Genomic DNA, 12,396 nt, shown 5'->3' with positions numbered 1-12,396 from the left:
CTTTTAATGCATGGAACCTTGAGACTGCTGCAGTGGAAGGGAAGAAGTGGTGCGGCTTCCTATGTCAACAGCACTGCACGTGCAGAGAAGGAGATTAGTGCATGTGAGAGAGTGGGCCTCAAAGCAGCAGCAAACCAGCAGGTGTTGAGCAAGTGATTCATACTTGGGCAAATCAAACTTGCTGGGGGGAAACAATGGCAAAAATGTTATGTCACTTTCACCAACTACCTTTAGACATCCCTGGCTAAATGTGGCTAGTTGTCCTCAAATGGGATATTAGCATGTCAGTTCACCTTTTCTCTTTGCCGTCTGTTGCAGCTGCTAATCTGCAAGTTCAGGGTCAAATAAATAAGGTTTGGGAGTATAGCTGAAACTCCCTTCTGTTTCATAGGCGTAGGCTAAAGTTATGCATGCATCAACATGGCAGTGCAGTAGCTACTTCTTGGCCAGGCCAGCAGCCAGCAAACCATGTTTCTCTGCTCCTTAGTAGTGGATAGTTTCCGATGCTTCTGAACTGAGAAATGCTGGCATGAAATAAAAACAGATTTATCTATTTATAATTGTGAATGGATACTGTAAAATGAATTAATGTGTATAGCTTCTGGAAATATAGCAGTGGACTGATATATCACTGTGCAAGCTGCTTTGGAGTTACTTGAAGTGTATTTTGTTGTCTCAAACCACAAGCCTTGGAATGTCCCTATAACCAGCCATTGTAAAGCCAACAGTATCTAAAATATCCTTCGTCACACACAAAAACTGTCTGGACCAATTCACAAATGTGCAAAAACTTAAGTAACATTTAAAAAAATTATAATAAAAAAAAACAGTTAATTATCCCTTAAGGAATATGGAGCTGATATGTGTGGTGTACAAAATCAGTGATGCAGATTTTAATCAGATCTCATTTTCTTGGATAGCTCTCCTGTTGTCCTTTTTATAAATTTTCACATTAGCAAGTACCCACAAATACCAGGGCTCTCTCGGGTATGGGGGCGTTAAATGTGGCACATTTTCGCTGCCACCTTGTAGGCCTCCAAGGTGATCAACCCCATCATAGCTGGAAAAAAAACACCAGGTAATATAGGCCCAATGAAAGAAGTTAATCTACATGTGTTATGCAATGGATGGACCCAGATCCAGAGCTCTAACCTGGTCCCCTGGTCCTATGGAGGACTGAACCTACCCATGGTTCTTTGTTATCTTCAGCACCCCAAACATATTGGGTCCACTGTGCAGTTGCCCTCCTTTATGCCAATAAGCAATCATAATCCTTTTTTATCAAGACATTCAACTGTAATTTATTTGAACTTCACCCCACACCCGCCTTGTAGGAGTTGTGACATAGGAATACAATATACATATCAAAAAGAAATGGGACAGTCAGGCTTGAATGTTAGCCTCTTACCCCATTCATATGGGTAAAGTGCAATCCCCATAACCCTGAGAGGAGCTAATACATGACTGGTGCCTTTAAGTTAGTCAACAAATGCGTGATGTAATAATGAAGAAAAACATTAGTACACTTTAAGGAGGGTTGAAAATCTGCACTCATGCCACTATTGATGGGCCAGAGCCTCTTTAATACGGTCATGCAGAGTTAGTAGCTAGCATCTTTTTTAATTTCTCTTTGGTGCAGGTGGCCTTAAGGTGTGAAGCTACATGGATCATTTCCCAGTGGGTTTATTCTTTGTGTTTGCCCTTAATATCTTTACCCCGTCTGGTGTGTTTCTGAAAAGGCTGTTCCTGTTCTGATGTCAGTGACCTGGAAACTGAGTAGAGCTGAGTAGAATAGAGTAGAGTGAGAGAGGAAAATGAGTGGAGCCTTATGACCCAATCAGTGCTGTGATTAGTGAGGCCCCACCCCCTCTGGCACCAATAAGTCTGATTGGTCACCCACTCCAGGCGTGTTATCATATAGTCCAGGGCTGGCCAACCCAGGTCCTGGAGAGTTGCAGGGTCTGCTGGTTTTTGTTTTTACTCTGCACTTAACTGATCAATTAAAGCAGTCCATTACACAGTTAACTCACCTCACCTGGTTTCTTTGGTCCGAGCGGTTGCTGTATTTAAGGTGAGAATGAAAATCAGCAGTCTGTGGCTGCGGCTCCCCAGGACCAGGGTTGGCCACCCCTGATAACGTCCAGTCCTCTGCCCAGCAGTCTATGGCTGTGTTCAGCTGTGACACTGGTGGCTTAATTGGCCATGCGGAGGAATGTAGTCTACCAATTCAATGCATACCAAAAAGAAAAAGGCCCTACCATTTAAAGGAGATGTGCTTTTTCCAGGGGTCTTTCAGTTAGGGGCGAAAATGACAACATCTTCATTTCATCCAGCTGGACCCAGTCAGTCAGACTTTGTCTTGGAATGGATGTAATGAGAAACCGGTATGAGCTTTAATATTGCCTGGGAGAGAGCAGAAAGATTTCTATCGGAGGCCACCCTTTAGATTTGTGTGCCTGAAATAAGAGCACCCCCAGGTGGAGTGAAAGGAATCTGCAGCCTTATTGGGGATGGTGGACATTGAGTTAGAACAGTGGTTCTCAACTCGGGCCTGAAAGGGCCGGTGTGGGTGCAGGCTTTTGTTCCAGCCAAGCAGTTACACACCTGATTCTACTGATCAACCTTTGGAGTCTTTACTAAGGACCTTGATTAGTAGAATCAGGTGTGTAACTGCTTGGCTGGAACAAAAGCCTGCACCCACACCGGCCCTTTCTGGCCCGAGTTGAGAACCACTGAGTTAGAAGCATTATTTTAAAAAGACTATGCTGACCTGTGGAAAGTCAAATCTTTACATGCTGTCTTGAGCAGTTGTCATGAATTGTTATAATGTTTAAGATGTATTTTGTAATGTTAACAAGATAAGGGATACTCATGCTCATTCTTGCAATAAATTTAACATCTTAGAAAACTGTTGCATTTGTAATGATTATACATTTCTTCTACAGTACCCACATTTAGTCAAGGTAAGCATCATTATTTTACTGCACACTTCATAGTTTAATCATCTCTACTATTAATATTTACTATTTTCAACTTCATATTTCAATTAATTTTTTTATTTCTCCACATTATACATAAGCAGATTTTAAGGCAGGGCTGCCCAACCCCGTCCTGGAGATCTACCATCTTGTAGGTTTTCCTTTCAACCCTAATTTGGCACACCTGATTCTACTAATTAGCAGCACAAAATTGAATGATGTGTGCTTTGTCAGGGTTGGACTGAAAACCTACAGGACAGGTAGATCTCCAGGAGCAGGATTGAGAAGCCTGATTTGACAAATCAGAGCACAGCTTTTAGCTGAAAAAAATAAATAAATAAAGACAGTACAGCGTGGCAAAGCTCACACTTTGTCCAGGAGATGGCGGTAGATATCAAGGTTTGACGCAAATCCCCAGCTGCCTGATGCTTACGCTTATTCTCCAATGTTGCATTGAAAATTTAAAGGCACTGTTTTGAGTATTGAGATGTCTGGTTTCATTGCAGGCTGTGATTCAGAATAACCTTGCGACGGTTTAATTTATAGGCCTATATGTCACTTAATACTGTCGAGAATATGTTTATAGACTGGAGCCAACTGTGAGACAGATTTGGGAACGTTTCCAACCCGTATGACTAAGCACACTAAAAGCACTATATACAGTAGGCCTCTGTATCGAGTTTCTCATATTAAGTGCACACGTAGAGATTCTGAACAAGCTCAGAAAGCTGTTTATGTGCCACAGGTTTGTAGACCACCCTGGATAACTTCAAACCCGAATATCAGGAGGAACAGGTTGCCATATGCATTGCATGTCCTTAGGTATAGGCTCTCCAATATCTGTGTTGCAGTATCAAGCCACTTCAGTGGCTTATTCTCACTTCGGGCTTCCAGGAATCAAAATAATAGCAGCCTGACAACCCAACCTGCAGGCCAATGAATTACTCTCCTTCCCAACACAATCAAAGATAGGCCTATGACATGTTGACTTCACTGCACGGAAAGGGAGAGAAGTTTGGTATTAGCAGTGGGGTGACGCTATGTTTATTATTAGCAGCGTCCGTGTTTGTTTTTCTTTAGACAGGCCACATACAGAAACGGGCCCGCCTGAAAAAATAAGTCCAAATTCCAAATGTGTCCCTCAGTATCGGGCGGGCTGGAGGAAAACACTTGAACAGGCAGCACGTGGCGAGAATAAACTCGGCCCTCTGAAGTGTAATAACCGGGCAAGTCCGGTCATGTCAACCTTATAGGAAATTAAATGTGCCATCAAACGTTTTCATTAATTTATACTTAGAGTTAGCTATTTGTTTTTGACGTGTTTACCTTTATTTGCTTTCATATTTAACTCGTTCTTGGTAGACCTTTCATAAAACCTCATTTCTTTGGAAGTAGGTTATGTGCAAACCCGTATTTACACACTGTGTGTTGCATGACATTAACTAGTGTTTGTGAAATCCTGGAGGCCTCGTTTCTGGGGTAATATTTCACGCGAGATGTATTTCAATCACGTCTGCACTCCGGCAACATGTAGGCGATTATTTGTCAAACTGAATTAACTGAAATAATACGAACAGCTGGAGGAAAGAAATGATTGTCCATGCATTTCAAGGGACCATTATATTTTACAGTCCAATTAACTTTGCCTCTGTGTGTTTGTGTGCGTGTGTGTTTCCAGACTTTAAAGTCTTGTTGTTATTTGAGAAATGCAGTGCACTTAATATTTATACTACGACTAGCACTACTACTACTAATAATAATAATTATAATAATAACAATGACAACAACAATACGAATAATAATAAGCATAACAACAACAACAACAACAACAATAATAATAATAATAATAATAATAATAATAATAATAATAATAATAATGAAAAACCTAATTTGACTAAGTGGAAAGTTTACTTTAGTATCATATTATCATAGCCATAACGTTGCAGCTGTCGGGTCGAGTGCCCGTAAATTAAGCACAGCAACCTATCTGAAGATGGTAGTTCATTTTTAATGCGATGTTAATCCGTCGCCAGACCGGTATGCAGCACGAAACAGGTATTAAATCTTTTTTTTATTCTGTCAGTACAGTAATGTTTCACACATAATAAAGTGATGTTGCAAAGCCGAAAGATGTTGCTTTCAGACGATAACGTGAGGACGCGCCTGCTCCAGTTGACGCGCGCGCTTCATTTCAAAGGACTGCAGTGCGAGGGGAGGAGCTATGCAAATAAAGTCTGGGTTTAAATCGTAAGGCTTGCGACTGGGACAACTTCAGAAGTCAGTGGTGTGACTGAGGGGTGCGGTCGTATTTGAATGCAACTTTTCATTTGCGTTACACTAGCGCAGTTTCGTACGTACGTTCAGTACTACTCAGGGCTATAACAGATGACAACCCTAAATACTGGAAAACTTAACACGGCTAAAAAGTATTCTTGATGCTTTTATCAGTGCCGACTCGTTTTAGCGCGAGGAAGCACTCAAATCGCGTGTAAATCATGCCTCAGGGTCCAATGGATTACAGCAAAACGATGGCTCCACCGGTTCCGCCGCATAAACCCAAAGTGACCAGGCTGGGAGAAACTCAGGAGCGGATTCTCAAGTGTGTTCTTTTGGGCGATGGAGCGGTGGGGAAAACAAGCCTGGTTGTCAGCTACACTACCAATGGCTACCCAACAAAATACGTCCCGACTGCATTCGATGACTTCTCAGGTAAGGCACTCCGAGGCAGATGAAATGACAGAACGCAACTGCATTTAATAAAACGCACTGCAAGTTGCAACCCATTGCAACTCGCCGTTTTTAGTCAAGTATGTTAAAAAAAAAAAAAAAATAGTTTCAGTGGTTACTTTTTTTCTATACTGACTGATAAGCATGGACTCGCTGGAGGTCAAAGTACTGCGCTCGGGACATGCTTCTGTTGCGGTGCCTCCGTGATGCAGCACTGTTTAAATATGATATATGGATGTGATATTTTATCACCGCGCCTTCTCCTCGTGATAATATCCTAACTTTATTCGTACGTTGATTTGTTAATCAAAAACAATAGTCTATATATTGTTTTGTGATATTTTCTACTATTTAATTGGGGTTTAGTAAAAGTAATAAAATTGTTGAACGCCATATTTTATCAACATTGTGCGCCATGAATAGTAACGAGGTAATATGATTTCTAAGTTATCATAACCGTACTGTGTGAGTTGCAGGCTGATTCTAATAAATTTGAAGACATTGCGGCCGCAAAGCTGCTCTTGCATATTATTTCAGTGTTACAGGAAAGCCAGGGACCGCTGTCTCGCGCTCCCACCGTTGACACAGAGACCATGCACGTGCAGCCTTGTTTGCACCCTCAAACAGCTGGGTTTTTGGAGGTCAAAGCGGCTGCCTTGGTTATCTATCCTGTCGACCTTTATCAGATTTTCCATATTATACTGGCACAACAGCCAACCGCCCATCTCTGTATTTTCCATTTGGCAATCATCCAATTTCCAAAATGTCATCCAAAACAAGTCTTTGTTAGGGGAAAAACAGGCTAGTGTTTCAAAGGGAACTCTTTCCACCCCTTCAAAGAGATAATTTAGCACATTCTTTAAAAAAAAAACAAAAAAAAAAACAAACAGACAAGGAAATCCCCCATACAGTGGCATTATCACAAACAACAATTTGTCATCTACTCCCTCTAGATAAAATGTTTCTTTTCTCTCAGAGTACCCCAACCCTCCCTATGTTATTTTGTCAGTCTAGATGCAAACAAATTTTGGTTGATTTATTTATTTAGTTTAAGGGACAGTGCATATTAATCAACAACAAATGTAAATACGGCAGATTTAGCCAAAAGGCTCAATTTCAGCTGTAGTCCCTGCCCAAAGTGTTATAAAAAGGCTCCCTAAAAAGATCATTTTTGAGTCTGCAAAATGAAGTGCACAGCTGTTTATATCTGCTTCCCGCGGAGTCAGTCTGCCCAGAAATGTAACCCTCGCGTGGAAAGGCTACACTACTGAGTCATTCAGCGCAGTAAGAGAAGATTCAGAGACTAGTCTGCATTTAGCACAGCTGAGAAAACGTTTGTCAATGAAACTAGTCTCCAAGCGGTGGCTTTATGACTATAATAGTGCTTTTGTGGAAAATTATATTAGCAATCTTTTTTTTTACTCTTTGAATGGAAAAGGTTAGTCATTGCCCAGCATGGACACATCTGCAGCAGAAAAGTCACACAGGAGATTGGATTAAGCCCCCCGTGACAAAAGGCCGATTTTTCACGGGGCATTGTGCGGTCGGAGCAGCGTGTGATGTCATGGCCCTGATCCTGGAACTGCGCCCTGGTTGTGAAACGCGATTTGAGCGGAGGTTACGCAACGCCACAGGTGGCAGGGAGTGGAGAGGCCAGGCCGGTTTGAGGGAAGAAGCGAACGTGGATCTTGTGTCAGAGAGGCCTGACATGTTGCGCAATAGGGAAGAGCCATTCCTGTGGATGGCCGAAGAGCCAGCTCCGGTGGAACTGAGCTCCGGTGATGAGTGAGTTTAACGGCGGCCTGCTCTTCGAACGGCAAGCCGTCGGGGTCAAACGCTTGCGTGACTGAAAAGTGTGAGCTGGAAAGAACATCAGGATAGCCTGCTGGGTCCTTGGCTCTTACGCTCTCAGTTATTTCGCAGTTGTTTTCCTCAACCCTGGAAAGAGATACTGTCCTACAGATGGAATACCTCTCCTCTGCCGTCTCCCTTCAGTAGCTGTGCCCTGCACTGTGGGGTGGGACAGTGGGGTTGGGCTTCACAAGGAGTAACGAAGTACACTTCACATGTACCAAATAAATGATAGCCTACCTTACTATCTACGTAGTATACAGTATCACAGTCACACATCTGTATAGTTACACAAAAGCTTCTAAAGTTACCATTGACGTTCGTGCACAATAAAATATGGCAAGACATTAGCTGTTATGAGTCACTTTTTCTTCGTTAGCAAACGACTTGCCAAAAATTAGCTAGCTCCTCCGGCTATTGAGCCAGAGTTAACAGTCGTACATCATCGGGCTTGTTCAGACAACAGTTGGCGTACTCGCACCGTCATGTGTAAATGCTGTCAACCTGGATAACAGATAGTCCTTGGTTGTGTGAACCAGAGAAGCCAGTAGATTGTTAATGCTACAATGTTTTATGCTCGATGTGTGAAAGTGACTATAGAGAGCATTGAATTCAGGAACAAGTGGTGAGGGCAGGGGGTTAGCTCAGGTTTAATTGGCAGCATCAATAGCAGTGATTAGCATACAGTGCTACTCAATATATGGGGGGGGGGGGGGGGGGTTATGGCTCCCCCCTACGCAATAGGCCAGGTTTACACAGTGACTTAAACAGGTTATCAGTATCGCATTCATCTCAAAGTTAAAGTTTGCCTGTGGGAATGGTCAGCAGGGAGCAGGGTAGGGAGTGTGCCGTCGAGCCATAGGTCATGTGGGATTGAGAAAGCGAGGTGGCAGTTTACTATAATGGAATGCAGTATACTGCTGTGTTGCTGTTGTTATGTTGTGAAAATGCTGCATGTTTGCTCTGCGGTCCCCTGGTGAAGTTAGACATGTTATACCTTTGTTGTGTTTTGTAGTGGTGGTCCTGCTTGTTGTGTCCATGGTTTGACTGTTTCTCTCTCTCTCTCTCTCTCTCTCTCTCTCTCTCTCTCTCTCTGGCACAGCGGTCGTGCAGGTGGACGGGAGCCCGGTTCGGCTACAGCTGTGTGACACCGCTGGACAGGTGAGGACCGCCCCCCCTCCCCCGATCAGGCCGTACACGAACGTTCACAGTCTCCCAGCACACCCCACGACCCGCGCTCTGGCACGGGCATCGCACACTGGCGCACGCAGAACGTGTCCGAACATGTCGTGACATTTGTCGGCCGCTGAAGTTTCGCTCCTGATGGTGACGCACGCAAATCTGGCGCCTATGCCGTTTTCTTGAGATTGTTCGGCCTGGCACTTTTTTGGCGGTTTTCGCTCATTACCGGGGCACCTGTGGTGTGGGTTGTGCGCTCCCCGCTGTCACATCCGCGTACGCACACGCAGAAACAAAATGTCCTCAAAAAAACCAGGGTTGCCTCGGGTTACGCACTCGTTTTTCTTTGGATCGTTCAGTCAGTCTGGAGCGGGCCCAAGGACATTCCATGGGTGTTGCTCCCTGGAGCAAGACAAAACCGATCGCGCCGCGAGTCCCGTCAATCAAAATTGATTGCAGGTAAGGGCACATCGTGGGGCAACTACAAAAAAAAGGCATGAGCGTGCAGACGGGGGCCTGCTGGTCCTCCCTCAGCCCTCTCTGTACAGGCTAGGGCAGAAGACCTGAAGCCTCCTGCTCTACCCTTGAGCGTAGGTTCTAACTCCCTGGTTTTTTTTTTTTGGTTTTTTTTTTTTAATTAGTTTTTTTTTGTGTCTGTTCTTTTGACGCGGGGAACGGTTGTGCAACCGTATCCGCTGTGCAGCTTTTGAAAGTGCCGTGAGTGCGCCCGGTGCGGTTACGGGCCCGGGCGCGCGTTCGGGCCGCCTGCAGCGAACCTGCAGCCCCGCACGTCACCACGGCCGGCTGTTGTTTTGTCTGGGAGAGATTTGCGCTCCACTTTTTGGCAGCGTGCAATCTGCGCCCAAGCCGGAGGTCCGTGAAAACCCCTTGGTGACGTCTGAGCAGCTTGGTCCCATTGGTTCATGAACGTAGCCCCCCCCCCCCCCCCCCTTTTTTTTTTCCAGACAGACGCAGACCAGCTGGGACAAACAAACAGGGTTAGATAAGAACTCGAAGTGCGAATATCACTTTTCAAAGGTTTTCAGACTTTGAGGAGGGCAGGGCAATGCATTGCATTTGGGGAGGGATGAGACAACAGAAAAGAATGCAGAAATAAAGATGGTCATTGTTGTGGTTAAGGAGGCTGTATTGATTAACACTGTGTGGGTGAGAGTGGTGATATTGATGGGGGGGGGGGTCTAAGGGAGTAAGCACAGGAGCAGGACTGTGGGACTACCTTACCATTTTAACCACCAGAAGGAGGCAGGGAGGGGGTTAAGGGTAAACATTTTGTTTCCAGAATCCGCCGCTGAGTTAATCTTTGTTTTCAAGGATTTGGGAGGCCCTGTTCCCTGAGCTGTGAGGCTCCAGTGTCTTAATTTTTTCAATTCACAAAATTTGGTGGGGGCCGGGCGGTGTGTAAGACTGGGGGGGTTGAATTATATCAGATTTTGAAAGTTTGCCATGGAGGGATTTGCAGCGCGTTTCGTTTCCGAGAAAAAGCTTTTATTCTTGTTTGCTTATCGGTAAAAGCACGTAAAGTACTGTATTTATATGTGTGGAACTAGGACAGGCTACACTTCAGTACAACCGAACCACTGAAGATTATCAACCTGACTGTGCTATAACCTGTATCACTGATAAAGATTCCCACGTCTTGCAATATTGCTTTCCTACTGTGCTGGAACTCAAAGTTGATTGAATTTACATAGTAAAGACTAGTGACGATTAGAGGAGGAGTTTCATTGGACCAGAAATGTGTGGAGCTACTGTTGGGTATCAGCGATTCAGCTGTTTAAACTAATCAGTTTTCTTGTGGATAGCACAATCTTTTGATTTGTTCAAAAAAGGCAGATATTGACTGCTAATTGTAGCTCCGCCCCTTATAGAGGTTCATAGCCCCTCCCTCTCCCATCATCATTAAAATCAGGTTAGAAGTTTATCTGATAGCCATATTGTCTTATTTTCCAAGCTAAATATTGTTGATTGAAAACAGGGGAGCTCCCAGCCTTCCGAACCTCACCTCTTCCCAATTCCCCTCCCCCCCTCCGTGTGTCTCCAGGACGAGTTCGATAAGCTGAGGCACTTCTGCTACCCACGGGCCGACGCCCTGCTGCTGTGCTTCAGCGTGGTGAGCCCCGCCTCCTTCCAGAACGTGTGGGAGAAGTGGGTGCCCGAGATCCGCCGGCGGTGCCCGCTCACCCCCGTGCTGCTGGTGGGCACGCAGTGCGACCTGCGCCAGGACGTCAAGGTGCTGATCGAGCTGGCGCGCCGCAGGGAGCGGCCCGTGCCGGAGGCCGACGCCCGCGCCCTGGCGGACAAGGTGGGCGCCGTCACCTACGTGGAGTGCTCCGCCCTGACGCAGAAGAACCTGAAGGAGGTGTTCGACGCCGCCATCGCCGTGGGCCTGCGCCACGCCGACAGGCGCGACCGCAGGGAGCGGAAGGTCCGCAGCACGGCCGACAAGATGAAGATGCTCTCCAAGTCCTGGTGGAAGAAGTACGTCTGCGTACAGTGACCCACAGACACTGCAGTAGGGTGGGGTAGTGTGAGGCGGGGGACTTTTATTCTGAAACGAGGACTCTTAATCTTGAGCCGGAGACAGAGAATGTCAGATATGACTGGGATGGCCTGCCGTGAACACTGTAAAAGTGGATAGGATTGCTCAGAGGAGCTTGGCCTGTACGACTACCTATTAGATCTTCAAGTGGAAGGGCATTCATTCTTCTCAGTGTTCCAAAGAGGTGAACGAGCAGCAAGGGCTGTATGTTGCTGGTCTCCGTGAGCTGATACTCAAAGGAAACTGGGACATTGAGTTTCTGTTTTCAGGCTGTGATCAACTGACTCTAAAACAAAGCCATGATATTTAAAGTGAAATAATTATTCTTTACATATTCATGTAAATGATGCGGATATATCGTATTCTTTTTTCTTTTTTTTTTTGTTGGCGGGGGGGGGGGTGGGGGGCTGAGCAAGGTAAAATTGTCATGTTGTATCTGTTCAGTGGATCATAGAACATACATGCACATCCAAAACTGTAGACAGCGGACTGAATAAAAAAGGAAGAGTCCACACACTGTGTATGCTCCCCAGTGCCATACATTTCAACCGGAAAGTACTTCCTTTGTATTTGTTCCAAAATGTTGGTATGCTGATATTCCACCATTGTTTTTTTTTTTTCCAGATCCTGTTCTGTTTACTGTATTTATTATGTGTGTTTTTTTCCTTTTTCTGTCTGTACGCTTTGTTTTTCGTCATCATCCCTTTCTCAGTCCTGGGGATTTCCATCCCCTCTCGGGCTGTGAAGGTGGTTTTTTTACGCGGAGACTGCAGAGATAAGAGCATGCTGAGATTTCAGGTTTCTTCCAGCTGTGATGTTTTCTTCCAAGTTTTACACTTCATAGCCCTGTCCTCAGTACTCATTCTGTCCCAAGTCATGTCAAGTCTCCCTGTCGGTTCATCACTCCATGTTGCACCATGCAGATTTAATTTAACCTCAACTAAGGAACCCCTTTGTCCGGTTCAACCTTGACGTCCAGTTGTTCAAAATGGCCGACAGTGTTTTACAGGTGATCTAATCATCACCTTGATTTAAATGATCAATGAATGTGTTCAGGCTTCACTAATGAGTGGTGCAAAAAGGCTGAATTGACCAGGATTA

At 45.0% G+C, this 12,396-nt stretch overlaps 1 protein-coding gene across 1 annotated transcript; it reads left to right on the top strand.

The window, feature by feature from the left end:
• The first annotated feature begins 5,249 nt into the window (after positions 1-5,249).
• On the top strand, positions 5,250-11,671 carry rhoub (ras homolog family member Ub). Its single transcript, XM_035386658.1, has 3 exons — positions 5,250-5,687; positions 8,659-8,717; positions 10,798-11,671. Exons 1-3 carry the CDS (start codon positions 5,474-5,476, stop codon positions 11,251-11,253), a joined length of 729 nt encoding a protein of 242 aa, XP_035242549.1. The 5' UTR covers positions 5,250-5,473; the 3' UTR covers positions 11,254-11,671.
• Positions 11,672-12,396: the final 725 nt, after the last annotated feature.

This window comes from Anguilla anguilla, chromosome 12, assembly GCF_013347855.1.
Source record: "Anguilla anguilla isolate fAngAng1 chromosome 12, fAngAng1.pri, whole genome shotgun sequence".
In the NCBI taxonomy this organism is placed as follows: domain Eukaryota; kingdom Metazoa; phylum Chordata; class Actinopteri; order Anguilliformes; family Anguillidae; genus Anguilla; species Anguilla anguilla.
The sequence above is the reverse complement of the archived record's forward strand: the minus strand, read 5'-3'. Positions and strand labels throughout refer to the sequence as shown.